This window comes from Scylla paramamosain, chromosome 12 (assembly GCF_035594125.1).
Source record: "Scylla paramamosain isolate STU-SP2022 chromosome 12, ASM3559412v1, whole genome shotgun sequence".
In the NCBI taxonomy this organism is placed as follows: Eukaryota; Metazoa; Arthropoda; class Malacostraca; order Decapoda; family Portunidae; genus Scylla; species Scylla paramamosain.
Genome location: NC_087162.1, coordinates 22069389 through 22087947, shown reverse-complemented (window position 1 = coordinate 22087947; position 18559 = coordinate 22069389). Strand labels below are relative to the sequence as shown.

Genomic DNA, 18559 nt, shown 5'->3' with positions numbered 1-18559 from the left:
TGAATGAAAAGAACAAATATAGTTAGATAAGCAGAGAGAGAGAGAGAGAGAGAGAGAGAGAGAGAGAGAGAGAGAGAGAGAGAGAGAGAGAGAGAGAGAGAGAGAGGGGCGGGAGGGGGCTTTTCAGAACTGGTTTCTTTAAAAGACAATTATCGTTAGAAGCATTTCGCGTTTCCTTCCATTTTTCAAGAAGCCGAGATGAGGTAAAAGAGGCGAGGAGGAAGAAGAGAAGGAAGAGGGGAAATAGAAAAAGAAAAGGAGAAGAAAAGGAAGAATGAATAAATGAATGAATAAATAAACGAATAAAGAAGGAGAGAGAAAGAAGAAGAGCGAGATGAAAATTAAGAAAAGATTAAATAAATAAATAAATAAATAAATAGATGAATAAAGAAAAGAAAGAAAAAGAAAGTTAAAAAGATGACAAAAAAAAAACAAAAAACAAACAAACTAGGAACCACAATAACAAGAAAGAGAAAGTGTTGCAGAAATCTTTGAGAAAATGAACGATTCCAGATTCATCTCCACAATGAACGTACAATATTCTGAAACACTTCTGGGTCGCAAATCCACTACATTCGAAAGGCTCTAGTTTATGTGACGTGTGTTTTTCAGGGTGTTTTTACTATTCTAGTGACAGATGAATAAGATTTCTATATTATTAACAGGAAAAACAGTCTTCAGAGCCTGGCTTATCATCTCTGTGGGCTTTGAAAATACCTGCGATGAGAGACCAAAGCGTTTCTGAATTATGGGCCGTAGTCTTGCTCCTATGCACTCTTTTAAGGTCCGGACCAGAAAAAAAAAAAAATGCGATTAAGAAGTTCCTCTCAAAACTACAGAATAGTGACTAATAAAATGTAAAAGTAAAATATGTCTATAAAAAGTCTATATCACTCAGTAAAATGTTGTTTTCTTTCTTTCTAAACTTTGTTTAGAAGTGAAATATTTTTATTAAAGTTAAATATTTTTGTCTTCTCAGTCCTCCTATGAACACAAAACATAGCCCACGAAGTGGCTTGGTCACATCTTTCACCATCCATCCATTTCCTCCAGGTCATCTCGCAGCTGTTAATTATCCCTGTCAGTCCAGTCAGGCACAGTCAAGTGCCTTATCATATCCTGGCTTATTTTTTCACTTTTCAATTGACACTCGACCTTAATGAAAACAACACAGTGCCCGATGAAGATTTTCCTTCTTCTTTTCTTCTTCTTCTTCTTCTTCTTCTTCTTCTTCTTCTTCTTCTTCTTCTTCTTCTTCTTCTTCTTCTTCTTCTTCTTCTTCTTCTTCTTCTTCTTCTTCTTCTTATTATTATTATTATTATCATTATTATTATCATGATTATCATTAACAAGTTCTTATTCTTTGCAGCTGTAATGGGATGTTTGTTCATTTCAGTTTTCTTCCCTGTACTGTTATTTTCATCAGCATGTTCTTACTTCCCTTTGCTTTATTAACACGACGCTGATACGTTCCACCTTTCTCACCTGCAGTGTTCTTTTGACCTTCCTCGGCTTTTTTTTTTCCATTCCCTAATGTACTAAACCTTGTACATGGATTCCCCTTCCTCCACCTGGACATCTACCTTTGCTTTTTCACCTGGCCGTCACTGATTAGGTCGTGTTTACTTTTTTCCTTCGTACCTTTCTCAATCTACTCCTAATGACTGTTCTGTTTATACTGATTTTTTTTTTTTCATTTTATGCCTTTATTTTTTTTCTTTTTTCTGGCCATGACTAATTAGGTTATGTTTATTCCAAGTCTCTTTTTTTTCACCTTCAACATATTTCTTTTGTCTACACTTTAAATTAACTTTTTTTTTCTTTTATCTCTCCAGGTAGAACAGTTGCATTTTTCCTTTCACTGGTTGTCACTAATTGCATCGTGTTTACTCTGCCTCATCTTCTCTTCATTTTCCCAAGCATATTCGTATTGTCTGCACCATCTGTATTCAATTTCAATCTTCAAGCAAAACACTCTACTTTCTCACTTGATCACGAATTACACTGTTTACCTTTAGTCTCATCTTCAGCTTCTTTCTCAGTCTACTGTCCACAGTATCTATATCTACTTTCTGTTCTCAGCCAGGGCACTCTCACCTTTACTGGCATCACATATCCGAATTGTGTAGTAGATTAACATTCATTAGCTATGACTCTTTCACCTATCTTTTTTCACCTGATAGTCGCTAATGAAGGCCGTGTTACCTATTCTATAAACCTGTGTATTATGATTGTGTCTGTTACGTATCCTTCAAACTGTGTATAGATTAACATCCTTTACCTATGACGCTCTCACACTCACCTCCCTTTTTCACGTGGTAGTCACTAATGAGGGGCGTGTTTGCAGGCTATGACACCTGTGGACGCTCGCCCTTCCCCGTGCCTGAGGAGGAGCCGGAGATTACCCAGGTGATGATCGATCCCACCGATGTGAGTCTGCCCAGGCCACGAGGACCTGTTGACGTGTGCCTCGCTTGTCTTCGTATGCGTACTGTTTTAACTTTCTTCCCTTTCTTTATTGTTTTTTTTCCGTTTGTCTGTATCTTTCTCTGTTTTTTTGTTGACTTGTGTGTCTCCTGTTTTCGGCTTTCTCCTGTGTTTTTTTTTTTTACTTTTTTCTTTCTTTTTTCTTTCTTTTTCTCTTTCTTTCAGTTTGTCTGTATCAAAATTCAAAATTTAACATAACGACTCCTACACCAACCTCGGAGTCCCTGTCTTGAGAGGAGGCCACAAATGTTCCCAGATCGGTCTGTTCTTTTGGCGTCTTGACTCCCCCAGCTCAGCTTTTTCTTTATTTACTTCTGCAACATTCGTGGCCTTAGATCTAATTTTGAATCTGTGGAAAACCACCTCTCCTCTGTTAAGCCTCATCTTTTCCTTACCGAAACACATGTGCCTGAGGCAACTGACTCTTCCCTTTCGCGGAGATCTCCATTCTTAGAGACCTCATTGTTCACCACCAACTTTGGCTTTCCTCTCCTTTCACTGACCGGTCTGATGAACTAGCCTTTAACTTTGGTATCCTCCACGACCTACAGCAACTGGTGCAACACCCTTCTGATATTCCTGACCGTCTTGGAGATACGTCCGACATTCTTGACCTTATCCTGATCTCTAATCCTTCTGCTTGTGCTGTTACCCTATCTTCTCTGTTGGGCTCCTCTGATCACAACCTCATATTTGTATCTTGTCCTATCGCTTATTTTAAATATTTATTTATTCTAATCCGTAGTGTGGCATTTATTGTATCTATTAATTACATATAGGGACATATACACACAATTGCTTACGTCCTCCAACCTCTCTTTTTCTTCCCCTCAGATAGACTACGTGAAGAGGACAGGAGGCAAAGGTGGGGCTGGTGGTGGTGGTGGTGGTGGTGGTGCTGGTGGTGGTGGTGGTAGTGGTAACGCCGTGGTAGCTGAGGATACTTCGCCTCTCACCGTCGAACTCGGCATCTACCTTGATCAGGCGCTTCTAGACACCTTCGCCGACTTCAAGACCCCAGAGCAGGAACTTGTTGATCTCGTCCTGGGCCTCATCAACAACGTGAGTGAAAGAAAACGCGTCTGTTGCTCATATAGATCTTAAACTGTAACACTTCCAAGCAGCACCTTCACTACATCAAAAAAAAAAAACCTATAGTTGAAGTTACACGTGTTTTTAAGGTTGCTTTCATGGTTCTAGTGAGTGATTAACAAGATCTCTATATTATTAACAGGAGAAACACTCTTGAAAACTGGACTAATCATCTCTGTGACCTTTGAAAATTGTCGTGATAACAGAGCAAAGCGTTTCAGAATACTGGCCCTATTCTCGGACATATCGGCGTCTTCTCCCGACTTGTTAGGGCAGCTCAGGTGAAGTCACTAGGGATTTTCTATGATATTTCAGTGAGTGGTAGTTTAAGAAAGGGAGTTTTCGGAGATGTTTTAATGATTCCAGTGATAGTTTAAGAGACTTTGCAAGGGTGTTTTGGTGACTCCAGTGGTAATTTAACAAAGGGAATTTTCATGGGTGCTTTAATGATTCCAGGGATAACAAGGATTCTGAATCATATGTAGGGAACAGAGAACTCAGAAAAAAAAATCATCTGTGGCTTTTGAAAAACAGTTCTAATGAGAAAACAAAAGCGTTTCATAATACAGGGCTGTGTGTAATAACATTTTCTTGAGGCGTTAAGAGAGAGAGAGAGAGAGAGAGAGAGAGAGAGAGAGAGAGAGAGAGAGAGAGAGAGAGAGAAATCTAGTTCATGTGTTTTTGCCTCGCTGCCCTGCATGGGGCGATGACCGGTCTGAGGGAAGAGCAGAAGTGAGGTAAACGCCGCGGAAGTAAAGGTGATATGACCTGATTCACCTGTAGCTCCTGTCTGTCACATCTCTCTCGGTTTTGCGGGGAAAGCTTAAGACACATTTCTCGTTCTAGTCTCCACACAAGTACGTGTTCACTCACCTCTCCTTCCTCTTCGTAGAAAACGGTGTGCAAACAAAGCAGAGATGTTATTCTATCAGTCCTCTTTGTTTTATGGCAGCGTGGGAGAAAATGTGATATATAAATAGATCTGAGGTAATATTATATCGCTTTGATTTACGGTATCGTACGAGAAAAAATATGAATAGAGCAGAGGTTGATCACTTGTCATTTCTCTGTAATATACGATACTGAGCGAGAAAACGATGAATAAATAGTGTGTAGGTCACAGACTGGCTTCCCTGTTAGCAGAGATAGTGTAAGAATTTCCAGGGTTCGTTATCGCGGATACGTGTGATGCCGAGTCATGCGGTGATGCAATATCATTATTTTTATCTGCAGGTCATTCCGTTGTGCGTTGGCTGGCGTCACGAAGCTTCATCAGTATGCACGAGCTGCTTCGCCAATTAACTATCGGTAATGGTTCAGGAATTCGCCGCCACGCAGCAGTGCAGCTACCAGACGAGTTTAAAAGCGCGGGCAGAGGGCGGGGCTGCCGTCCTAATAACAGCTATTACATGTGCGTGGAGGGAACACTTTCCTACCGATTAATTCCCCAGCCGTGCGTCCCGGGCGTTACAGCGACGCGGGTGGTATGAGGCCATCGCGCAACGACAGCAGCACTGGTGGGAGGAAGAAACAGGAGAAAAGAGAGAGAGAGAGAGAGAGAGAGAGAGAGAGAGAGAGAGAGAGAGAGAGAGAGAGAGAGAGAGAGAGAGGGAAAAAAAGTGAATAAGATAAGATAAAAGTGAAAAATGAAATGCATAAATAACTAACTAATCAAATAAATAAACGCGAAGGAGAAGGCTGCTATTCATTCCAAAACGGTCATTCAGTGTTTGGAGCAGAGCATCGTGGCTGTCTTCACTCGCGCCACAATGGTCGCAGATCCTCGTCTCGTAACTTACTTAATTTTACTTTTTTGCTTTATTATATACTCCATTCACCCTGAGTACACTTGAAGCAACGGCTGTTGAATGAAAGGAACTGGCTGTCATGAAGCTGTCAACTACTCCAACTGCCTTTTCAATTAACCATCGTCAGTAGTTAAGAAATCGTAATAACTAATAAATCCTCCGAAAGATGGCAGTGCGATCGCCATGTTCAAAAGCTTGTCGATAGAGGTCAGTATCTCGTTCCGCCAGAGGACAGAAGAGCAGGACAGTCACCAAAGTCATTCGAAAGCCTGCACACAGACGCAGGTTGTGCTGCTTCTAGCAATACTCGTGTCCCGCGCATGTGGATGGCAGATTCACCTCTCAGATGACTATTTCCCCAGCCATGAGTTTCATCAGCGGGTCAGAAAAAATAGCCACCACGTAATTAGGGATGATTACACCATGGCAGGCGTAATGGCGGGCAGGCAGGCATTGGCAACACAGGGTCCGGGAGATAAACATCCTCTGGTTCATGGGATTCATTAATTTATATGAAGGAAACGTGAGATTTATGAAGACCACAGAAAACAAGTCACTAACAGATAGAGAGATACATAAATACATAGATATTTTATTGACCACAGTTAGGACACATAAACACAGAGATTCAGCTAATTTCAGATTCAGATCGTTTATTGACCACATCATATTAAGTAAACAACAACACAAACTCACAAAGAAAAGTATACATTTATACATCTGAAGGCTAATCACTGAATTACTTCCACATCTAGACATTACTTCAGTACCTATATATATATGTATTCTTTACAGCTTATTACTACTTATAAATACGCAAGATCTAACACACACACACACACACACACACACACATACTGGAGAAAGCATGTGATTACTCTCCTCTCGGGCGCTTAAATTCCAGATACAAACCTCGCATGGATGGATTACATAGTTAGTTCGTGCCATCCACCTCTCCCTAATCTTTCCCCGGTCTGTTTTTTTTCTTCCTAGTGGAGACGAAAGAGCGCTTGGTTCGTATCTCGCTGGCTGTGGTAAACGTCATCTTTTTCCTCCCTCCCTTTCTCCCTCCTTAAAATATCTTTGAGCCTTGAATGTGAAGTATTTTTGTTTACCCTTTTTTAAATTATTTTTTCGCCCTGTTGTTTCCTGATGTATTTTTTTTTTCTTACTCATAGCACTCACTGTGTTATATTCTCAGAGCTCGACAGTATTTTTTTTCCATAACCGCAACTAACTTTTGATAAACATTCTTTTGTACCAGTCTCTTAAATAATTGTGTAGCTTAGAGAGGATGGTATTAGCTTTTTTTTCTCTCTCTCTCTCTCTCTCTCTCTCTCTCTCTCTCTCTCTCTCTCTCTCTCTCTCTCTCTCTCTCTCTCTCTCTCTCTCTCTCTCTCTCTCAAAAGCAGGAGAACCGAAAGAGTCAGCCAGTGTAGTGTTATTGCTTTCGTATCCTCACTCTTCTCAGCAGGCATGTTTCTCTCGCGTCCATCCACTCTCCTTCTTGGTCTTCCTCTCTTCCTCCTGCCGGGTAGATCCATTTCCAGCATCCTCTTTCCCACATATGCCTCATCCCTTCCTTTGACATACCGGGACCATCTCAATCTCACCTCTCTTGCCTTGTCCCCAGAACGACCGTGTGTTGCCCCTCTGATGTGTTCGTTCTTTATTTTTGTCTCGTCTCGTCACTCCAAGAGCACACTGCACCATCTTCAATGCCCTCCTTTTGCTTTTCATCAGTACTTGCAACACGTAACCTTGAAAAGACGTTCTCTATATTTTTTTACTTCCTCTATTCACGCGCGAGTTTATCTACGTATGACGAGAAATGTTTTACAGGTTCCAACTATAATTTTTCCATCCCTTTTTTTTATTTTCGTATAAGCGAGTGTAAAGGCAAATAGATTTTTGGATTTCTTTTCTTTTAGATTTTTTTTTTTTTTTCACGTAGCATTAAAAATCTTGCCTTATCAGAGCGGTGGCCGGGAAACGTCTCTCCCAGCTCGCAGAGAGATTTTCCAGTGCATTAACTCTCTCTCTCTCTCTCTCTCTCTCTCTCTCTCTCTCTCTCTCTCTCTCTCTCTCTCTCTCTCTCTCTCTCTCTCTCATCACTATACCACTACACATATAATCTCTCATCTCTCTATCGACTCCATTTTCATGTCCAACTAATTGCCTTCCCAGCCTCCCAGAACCCTAAGCTGCTTCCCTTCCCTTCAGGTGCAAGCTCTGTACAGTCACCCGTCGCTCGGCAGACAGGTGGACTTCACCATCACCCACATGAAGCTCCTGGCCCAGCAACCCGCGGACCTTCCCACCCACAGCGGCAACCGAGTCAACCTTCTGGAGTCCTTCTGCGCCTACAACAAGAAGAACAATGATCCTGACGATGCGAGTCCAAACCACTGGGATATTGGCGTGTATCTCTCCGGGTGTGTGTGTGTGTGTGTGTGTGTGTGTGTGTGTTTATTTACCTGTTTCTTTGTTTTTTTGTTTTTGTTTTTGTTTTCTTTTCTTTTCATTTTTTTTTCTTTCTTTTTAATTATTCACCTTTTTATTTTACTTTTTTTTTTTTTTTGCTGGTTTGGGTTTAACTTGTAACGTGTATTTTTTTTTTTTTATGTACTGATTATACTTAGATTTATTTTGCTGATACATAGTTATGCTATTTTTTTTCTTTAGATTTATTGATTGATATTTTTTTTTGTGCATATCATTTTGTGTGTGTGTGTGTGTGTGTGTGTGTGTGTGTGTGTGTGAGAGAGAGAGAGAGAGAGAGAGAGAGAGAGAGAGAGAGAGAGAGAGAGAGAGAGAGAGAGAGAGAGAGAGAGAGAGAGCGTCATATTTAACAAAAAAAAAAAAAAAAAAAAATTCAGGCAAAAAATAACCAGAAAAACACAACGACCTCCACGTATATGACACCCTCAGCTCCTCTTGGTGTTTGGAGGCTCTTAACAAAACACCTCCAATACTCCATAAAGTCATAACCATTCCATTCATAGACAAGGCATTCACTGGACTCTGCCTCCATGACACCACTTCTGGGCAAAATTGAACTGCAGGTAATATAGGAAAGCGATAATGTCCATCACGCGTTGTTTTCTAAAATTATCTTGGGTGTGAGGGAGGGAGGCAACTCCTGCATTCACACCTCGCTTCTGTCACCTGGCCTCACCTGCTGCACGCTCCCTCCTCCACCTGCTTTTACTACTCGTTTCCTCTGCGTCTTTTCCTGTTCATGACCTGCATAGGAAAACATGTTGCACTCTGCCACATATCAACAAGGACACGTGTACAGGAAAATGCATGGCGTTTGAAGAATAGGTAATGAGAAACTCGGGCGCGTACACACACACACACACACACACACATACACACACACACACACACACACACACACACACACACACACACACACACACACACACACACACACACACACACACACACACACACACACACACACGCACACATACACACACAATGAACAACACATGTATCCTATCACTGTGGTTTCATTTACACTTTATGGACCACACAATATCTTTCTTCTTCTTCTTCTTCTTCTTCTTCTTCTTCTTCTTCTTCTTCTTCTTCTTCTTCTTCTTCTTCTTCTTCTTCTTATTATTATTATTATTATTATTATTATCATCAGTATTACGAGGCTAAGAGTGTGAATGATGTTTGTATATGTGGTGCTTTGTCTGGGCCTCCCCGTGTGGGATCACAATCCGTCTGGTTTATAGATACATAGATAATTATTGTTTTTATTATTACGAAAATCCATGAAAGAGCTTGAAGGGAATAAATTAGAACTCGTACAGACACAGGCAGCGTTGACCCAGTGAACAAACACTGGTAAGAAAAAATAAACGGAAGGAAAGGTAAAAAAATAAATAAATAAATAAAATAAATAGATAAAATAAATAAGTAAATAAAAAAATAGGGCAAGGTTTAATGAGTTAACAGGAAGGCGGTAAGTTTTGCTGTAAGTTTCCCCTCCCTAAGTAAATATCTCACCAACACACATTTTACGCTGCCCCATTAACAATAGTAGCCGTAGTGTACAACCTTTTTTTTTTTTTTTATACAGAGGCTCTATAGTTTTGTCTTAATGCTGTATACAGTTAGTGAGGTGCGGTTAAAGCAGAAAGCAGGCTAATGAGGGGCTGAAAAATGTGGTGCTTTTTGAAATCCATTTGTACTCGTATGCATTTGTTTCCTTTTGTGTTCACTTTCTTTTTTTCCATTTTTTTTTTCCACTTTTCCAACTTTTTATTCACTTGTATCCTTTTTTTTTTAACGAACTTGTATCCATTTTTTCCAACTTTATCCACTTGCAATCTTGGATGGTCTTTTTTTTTTTTCCAATTGCATCCACGTGTGTTTACTTTTCCACTTGTATCCAGTTTTTTTCCAACTTTATGCACTTGTATTCATTTTTTTTTTTACAATTGTATCCACGTGTACAATTGTATCCACTTTTCCCCTCTTGTATCCAATTTTTCCACGTGTATTCACTTTTCCTACTTATATCACCTTTTTCTAATTGTATCCACGTATATCCATTTTTTTCCACTTGTATCCGCGTTTTCCATGTGCATCCATTTTTTTCCTACTTGCATTTACTTTTTTTTTCCATTCGAATCCACTTATCTTCATTCATTTGCACTTGTATCACTTGTCTCCGCGTATTTGCACTTAAATGCACTTTTTTTTCACTTATGTCCACTTGTAGCCAACTGTACCCACTCGCAACCCTTTGTACTCACTTACACCTCAATGAAACACTGAAGGACCTAACCGTTTTTCCATACAGGTTGAACTTTATCGTGAAAAAGGCTGACGGAACTGACGACGGGGTGACGATGGGTCTGGCTTACACGAATGGGGTGTGCTTGCCCGGGCTGTCCTGTGTCATCAACGAGCTGGGGACCGTCAACTACCGCGGCCACCCCTACCCCTCCTCAGGCGCCCTCAGCTCCTACGTCCTCGCCCACGAATTTGGTCACAGGTGAGGCAGCGGCGGAGCGAGTGGAGAGGATTGGTCATTAGCTGGATTAGGACAGGTGAGGGTAGTGAGAGGGAAGTGAGAGGGGAGTGGCTGTCATGTGTTCAGGTGTTCCCAGGTATTGCTCATTGTGTAGTGCTATGTGTATTGTCTCCAAGTTGTCTTTAATGTACTACTTATGGGTTTTGAAATGACTGCAGACACTTTGCAAAGAAGGTATTTCACAATGTATTGGATTTCTGGACCTGCTTGCTTTGGGACTGGCTCCTCTAGTGACTGGCGCCTTCTGATTGATTGATTTATGTATTTAGGTTTTGAAGCAATTGGTTAGAGCCCTCTTACGTAAAGAATGAGTAAATACAGGATAAGCCTTTCCTTTTTTTTTTTTTTGGAGGGACTGGTTTAAAGACATTTCCACTGAGGTGCCAGCCCCCAAGGATTGCTATCATACATCTCTTACTTTACATTGGAGAGAGTAACTTACTGTAAATAGCCTCGAATAAGATTGTATAGGTTTTCACAAACAAACTCGAGTACGGTGATGTACTAGCTTTCAACAAACAGCCTCGGATTATATTGTATAGCTCTTCACAGACAACCTCCAATGTGATAATGTGGCTTTTCATAAACAGCCTTGAATTAGAATGGGTACTTTTTTAAATAAAATCGTATAGCTCTTCACAAACAACCTCGAATAAGATAATGAGGCTTTTCACGAACAGGCTCTCATTAAACACTATAGCTTTTCACAAACAGCCTCGAGTAGGATTAGGGCCGATGCACACTCTAGCAGTGGTTCTCAGCTTTGCCCCATGCACCCCTTTCACCATATGTCAGAATGCCATTATCCCCCTCTTTTCCAAGATTGTCTGCCTCAAAAAGTGCATTCCAAATAATATGCATGTAATACTGGAAATCCTTGTGGTGAACGGTTTGATAGGCAGCTTGCAGCAAGTTACCGATGCATACTGAATTTTGTGGTGCCTTGGGGAGCTCAAAGGCAGTAAACAGATCAACATTCTAACAGATTGAGTTTGCCAATCTGTGGTCCCATTCCCACCCTCCCCTGAAAACCTGAGATTCCCTTCTGAGGAGAATTCCCCCCCTGGTTGAGGACCCCTGCACTATAGGGACGGTTACGCTCAAGTCACGGTCCGCTCAAGATCCAGTCTCATATTATTATATGCATTTCAATGGAAGCATTCACACTGGCGGTCACAGTCCCTATTGAAATGCATGTAATAATATGTGACTGGACAGTGACTTGAGCGTGACCATCCCTTGAGTGTGCATCGGCCCTTATGCACCTTTTCATGAACAGCCTTGTATCAAACACTGGCTTATCAAAATCAGCCACGTATTAGAATCACATACTGTACCTTACCACAGACAATTCCACTACTACCAGAACATCTACTACTATTATTTGTTCCTCTTTCATATTTCTTTGTATTTGAGAGAGTCTGGTTACACGCTTGGAAACTCTAACAGCCACTCATGTGTAAGCTCCCGTCGAGGGTCAGCAGGCAGAGAGTGATTAAGGCTTCCCGTCTGCACTTAATCCTCACCACCATCTTAGTCGTCCCCTCCTCATTAGCGCGGCTCTGTTCCTCCTTCACGACGCAGCTGTCCACCCCTCGCCTCTCCTTGCAATAATTGGGCTTCTTGATATTATATTCCCGCCACACCCACGCACGTAATACCGTAGTAAGGAGGTAAGTGGATAGGTTGGTTGGTTAGTAAGTGTGTAGGTGAGTAAACGAGGTAATTAAATGAATAGGTAAGTGGTTAAGTAAGTAGGTGAATAGATAGGTAAGTAAATAAGTAAGTAGGTGAGTAAGTAAATAAGTAGGTAGTAGATGTTTGTTGATCATCATTTTCAATTGCATTATCTCTCTCTCTCTCTCTCTCTCTCTCTCTCTCTCTCTCTCTCTCTCTCTCTCTCTCTCTCTCTCTCTCTCTCTCTGAACTGACGTGACCTTTTCCTAACGTGACCTTCCCTTCAGCCTTGGTCTGCGGCATGACGGCGTGAGCAACTCCTGCAACGCGACTGGCTACATCATGGCGGCGGGGCGTGGCCTGAAGGGCGCCACCACCTGGTCCACGTGCGCCAAGGAGAAGATCCGCCAGCAGAAGTACGTAGGTGAAGGGCGCGGGTGGCTGGTGGAAGTGGAAGGTTATAATGGAATAGGAGTACGTAGAAGGAGGTAGATGAAAGAGACGAGTGTTTAAAGTCTGTATTGGAATATAATGAAAGGGAGGGTGAAGGAAAGTCAGAAGGGAAGTAAAGGGAAGTAGATAAGAAGATGAAAGGGAAGTTGGTGGTGAGGAAGGTGAGAGAAGAATGTTTGGTATAGTGTGTTTAGAATTTTTACTGAGAGGTGCAATATAGAAAACGGGGGTGAAAGGAAAAATAGGTAAAACATGAGTGTTTGGTGTAATGAGTTTGAGATATAAGCTGCAAGTGAAATGTATGGAGGTAGATGAAAAGTAGCTACGTAGATAGGAAAGTGAAATGAGAGTAGATGAAAGAGAAAGTGAAAAGAAAGTAGATAGCGAAGGAAGTGAGAAGGGTGAAAAGATTAGGCTAGTGTATCCGAAGTGTGTTACTGTAAGAGAAATGTAGGTAAAAATATAGAAGGGAAGTAGGTAGGAAAATGAAAGGAAAACGGAAAAAAAAGAAGTATAAAAACAAGTAAAAAGGACAAAAGATTAATCTAGTATAATATGAAGTGTGTTATTACAAGATAAATATAGGTGAAGGCAGCGAGGGTTTAATGTAATCTGTTTGACGCTGGTGCCGGGAGAGGGAAGTATGGAAGGAAAATGGAGAGGAAGGAAAACTGGGGCGGTGGATTGCTGTCCGTATATGTGTGTGTGTGTGTGTGTGTGTGTGTGTGTGTGTGTGTGTGTGTGTGTGTGTGTGTGGCTGAATGGAAGGCGGGTACTATTACCAGATCAGGTTGCCATAGATACACATCTGCTCACATTCAGCCTTTTCATGTGGCGCGGAGGAACCACAACAGCAACATGTTCTCTCTCTCTCTCTCTCTCTCTCTCTCTCTCTCTCTCTCTCTCTCTCTGTAGCTCTTGGTCATTCAGTTCAGCCTTTTCACAGATCACGAAACATCCAGGTAGTGACATTCTTGTTACTTTGGTGGTTCTTGGTCAGCGTTACCCACACGCAGCAAAGAAGGGAACACAACATCAATATAAACTCGCAACATGAGGTCAGTAGAGACTCTTAATAATTTCACCACCATCGCCACCACCACCACTACCATTCTCACAACCACAACTTCACAACGACTATGTGTAAGAGTGGCTCTGGCGAAAGGCTACACAAAAGTCAGAAAAGAAGGACCACTGAGAAACAAAAAAAGGAATATCCAAATTAGAAACGTATCTTGAAATATACTTAACCCACCGAAAAGCATCACATCCCATTTTCTTCTGCACAACCCTCCACCAGGAACGCCTGCCTGAAGGAGGGCGGGGCGGCTGCAGGCGGGGCGGCGAGCCAATGGAACCACGGGAAGTACTTGGGTCTTCCGGGGCAGAGGTGGGACGCCACGGCACAGTGCAGACTCTTCCTGAAGGACAATGATGCGGGAATGCCTGACCCCATGACGATCTCAGTAAGTGCAACCCAAAATGTTACAACAGGATGGTTCATTTGTCTGGTTGTGGCTTTTGATTCCTTTATATCGTAGCCAATAGGGATGCCAATAGGAGAGAGGAGTATATAGAGGGTGGGAGTATGCTGGAGATTCCTTTATTTCATACCTTATCTTTTATCGACATGTGAAGAGGAGAGCCATAGAGTAATTGGGGAGGAGATTGCTGCTGCTTCAACCACAGTGATGTCAACTAATGGTAGTATCGCCTCCACTACCCGCAACCCACACTCTTACCATTGCTCCCCAACCCTCACTGCCTATCTCCTAAACGACCACCACCACCACCATCACAGCCACCATTCATTCATTCATCAGCCATTTTCACAGCTACTACTACATACAGAACGACTACCATTCACAACATCCACCCACACCACCACTACCACCACCATTCTCATCAACCATTCTTACCCACAACTACAACTACCACGATCATTCCCAACATTTTCCACGATCACTACTACCACCACTACCATTCTCACAACCACAACTTCACAACGACTATATATCATTCCCAACATCCCCCCCCCCCCCCACACACACTATCACCACCACCACCACCGCCATCACTACCACCACGAAAAACAACAAATAACAGTATCGGTCCAGAGAAAAAAAAAAAAAAACAGAGGCAGGTAGTAACTTCAGAGGTATAAATTTCACATATATTCTCTCCTCCATTTCCTTCTCCCACCGGACAGCGATCGTTGGGCTATTTATTTTAGGGAAGCAACGAGGAAGGAGAAAGGAAGGGAAGGACAGAGAGAGAGAAAGAGGGAAAGAGGAGGAGAAAGGAAAGGACGAAGACGATGAAACGAAAAGTTGCTGTGATGAAATTAACCATTTATCTTTTTCTTCCATTTTCTTTCTTTTTTTCGTTTTACTTCGTTTTGGACACTTCTCTCCTCTCTTCCTTTGCAGAATGTTTGCAGCAGCGTCACCTGCGTCTCGCCACACCGCATCTCCACGTACCTGGCGGGCCCTGCGCTGGAAGGGACCTACTGTGGCGGAGAGAAGGTGGGTGGTGGTGACAGTCAGTATTTAGAAACGCTTTGCTGTCTCACCACGACTATTTTCAAAGGTCACAGAGATGATTTGTCGGGTTCTGAAGACTATTTTTCCTATTAATAATGCAGAAATGTTGTTAATCTGTCACTAGAACCGTAAAAAAACACTCAAGAATCCGTGTAGCTTAAATTAGAGGCTTTTAAAAGTAGTCGGGATGCAGGCAGAAGTGTTTTAGAATATGCTTTAGGAAAAGGCTTTGATCTCTCACCACGACTATTTTCAAAGGCCATAGAGATGCTTAACCGGTTTCCCAAGACTTTTAGTAATGTAGAAACCTTGTTAATTTGTCACTAAAACCTTAAAAACATCTTTAAAAACCCGCGTAGCTTCAAGCAGAGCCTTTGAGACCGGGGAGGTGCAGCTCAGAAATGTTTCAGAATACAGGCCAGAGGGAAGCGGTGGAGATGATGGTATTGGTGTTGAGGAGGTGATGACAGAAAGGACACCAGACTAGAGAGAGGGAGAAGAAGGGTGGATGGTGGTGGTGGGTGGTGGTGATAATAGCTGGTGAAGGAGGTGCTAGTAATGGTGGCGAGGCGGTGATGGCAGTGGGAAGGACGCCAGACTTGTGGGAGGGCGGGAGGAGGGAGGAAGAAAGTAGGTGACGGTGACAGCGGGAAGAAAAAAAACAGAATGACTGGAGGTGGTGGTGGTGGTGGAGGTGGTGGTGGTGGTGGTGGTGGTGGTCAGGTGAGTGGATCGTGACGTGCGTAAATTCTCCTTACCTGATGCAAGGAGGTGAAGGACGAGGAGGAGGAGGAGGAGGAAGAGGAGGTGGTGGAATGTTGAGGAGGGAGGGAAGGAGTCGGGTGGAGGCGAGGAGGAGGACGGGAACATGCTCAAGATAGAAAAGCAATAAGTAAGGAGTGGCGTGCATTTGTGGTCTGTTTGTTTACCACGAAGGCCATTACTTTGTGCACTTCCCCAAGCCCTGGTCCTGCCACTCCTTGAGCACCCCACTCCATCCAGCCGCCGCCACGGGGAGTATGAAGGGCCGAACAAAGGCTGAGAGCTAAGAGCACTTAAAGTCAAATTGAAAGTGGGAAAAGCAACAAATATCTGGAGTAAAAATAGGAACTTCAGAATTTTTGCTGATAGAGTGAGGGAAAATAAAATGAAAAAAGAAGAAAAGAACAAAGGATTGACGCTAAAAGCACTACAACGATATTAAAAGAGAATAATTCCAGGGAAGTAGAAGTGTAGAGCTTTATGTTATTTTAGGATCAAGAAGAATAATACAGTACACTCGTATATAATCTACGTGAGTTAAAATTAATATCAAGGAAAAAAAAAAGTGTTTGCATATGAAGCTAGACCCGAAATTAACATGAAAAATAATCACTGCAGAATTAAAACTTTGAAGATTAGGGAAAATAAGATTGTTCTTAGCACGTATACATTGAATAAACAGCAGAAACAACAAAATGTACATGTATAGAAGTCCGGGTATACACATCAAGTAAAAAAAAAACCATACAAACATAATGAAAGGAAAGAAGAAGAAAAAGAAAAAAGTACATGAAGTAGGGAAAAGAGGAAGGAAGAAAAAGAAGGAAGAAGAAAAAAAAATAAAAAGAAGAAAGTGTCCCTCCACTGATCTGACACAAGAAAACTCAGCTGAGAGATGGCTTAATTAGGGCCTGAGTTTCCGATACCTTTCCTCCCCATCATGTTGGCGCCTGTCTGTCCCCAGTGGTGCCGCGGAGGGAAGGTGCGTGCCGTGGGGGACTGATGGACCCGGGGAGGTGGTGGCGGGCGGCTGGGGGCCCTGGCAGCACGGGGAGTGTCTTTCAGGCTGCGTGGAAGGAGGCACAGGTAAGGGCTCCATCAGGCTCTGTGGCACTGGTAATTAACGCCGCCAGGTGAGCCTCAGACAGGTGGTAAAAAACAAACTCACTTTATCAAGTATTTTTGACACCTGCTCGATCAGGTAAATGCGTGCGCACACCCACCCTCCACCACACACACACACACACACACACACACACACACACACACACACACACACACACACACACACACACACACACACACACACATGCAGACATATGTACGTAAACCTGAGGCTTGACGGGGACTGTGGGATGTAATTAGTGAGTGTGTGGACGTGTTGTGTGTGTGTGTGTGTTTGTGTGTGTGTGTGTGTGTGTGTGTGTGTGTGTGTGTGTGTTAGACAGGTAGGCAGGCCATCGTGGTGATGGTGGTGGTGGAGAGAGAGAGGAGAGAGAGAGAGAGAGAGAGAGAGAGAGAGAGAGAGAGAGAGAGAGAGAGAGAGAGAGAGAGAGAGAGAGTGAGAGAGAGAGAGAGAGGAGAGAGAGAGAGAGGAGAGAGAGAGAGAGAGAGAGAGAATGCACAGCGCCATGATGGATTACATAATAGCATGATAAATCCAGACAGTCACACAGGCGGGGACATCTGCCGGCCCACCAAGGACTAAAGGTGTGGTCACAGTGGTGGAGGGACGCGTGGGTACTTTCTCGCCGCTTTATTGCCCTGTGAGTTTGTGAAGGGGGTGAGTGAGTCAGTGAGTGTGACCAAGTGGGGAGAACGAACATTTTATTGGTTGTGTGTGTCTGATTATTATTATTATTATTATTATTATTATTATTATTATTATTATTATTATTATTATTGTTGTTGTTGTTGTTGTTGTTGTTGTTGTTGTTGCCGCTGTTGTTGTTACAATTGCATTTGTTGTTGCTGTTGATGAAGATAATGATGTCAACAGTAATAATAATAACATCAACAGCAACAACAACAACAACAACAACAACAACAACAACAACAACAACAACAACAACAACAACAACAACACCAGTAATAACAAAACGAGTAATCATTTCATTATATAAAGTTACAACACTACTTACTAAATATCTAAGAAAAAAAAAAAAGTCGTTTTCCGATGCAGATATTTTCACCCATGCTTTCTCTCCCCCTCCCTCGCCCTCGCCCTCGCCCCTCTGGTGTTCTGCCGCGTGTGCCTGGCCGCCTCCTTCTCAGGGTACAAGGTGTCGCGGAGGAAGTGTGACTCCCCAGCTCCGGTTAACTCCGTCGCCGGCTGCCTGGGCACGGAGACTAAGCGTTCCCTCTGCGACGACGCCAAGGTACGGCATACCCACACACACACACACACACACACACACACACACACACACACACACACACACCGTAAAGATGTAGCGCGAGATCCTGTGATTGTTTGTCTGCCTGTCTCTGTGTTTGTGTCTGTTTGTTTGTGTCTGTCTGTTTGTTTGTTTGTTTGTTTGTGTGTGTGTGTGTGTGTGTGTGTGTGTGTGTGTGTGTGTGTGTGTGTGTGTGTGTGTGTGTGTGTGTGTGTGTGTGTGTGTGTCCGTCTGCCTCTCTTTCTCTCTCTCTCTCTCTCTCTCTCTCTCTCTCTCTCTCTCTCT

At 42.6% G+C, this 18559-nt stretch overlaps 1 protein-coding gene across 1 annotated transcript in view; it reads left to right on the top strand.

The window, feature by feature from the left end:
- Positions 1 to 18559, top strand: part of LOC135105880 (A disintegrin and metalloproteinase with thrombospondin motifs adt-1-like) — a 54060-nt gene that overhangs the window by 16387 nt on the left and 19114 nt on the right. The window contains 10 exon segments of the mRNA XM_064014522.1: positions 2348 to 2430; positions 3322 to 3549; positions 7611 to 7822; positions 10210 to 10404; positions 12408 to 12536; positions 13874 to 14039; positions 15003 to 15098; positions 16843 to 16851; positions 16853 to 16964; positions 18153 to 18256. Coding sequence (XP_063870592.1) covers positions 2348 to 2430; positions 3322 to 3549; positions 7611 to 7822; positions 10210 to 10404; positions 12408 to 12536; positions 13874 to 14039; positions 15003 to 15098; positions 16843 to 16851; positions 16853 to 16964; positions 18153 to 18256 — 1334 coding nt within the window.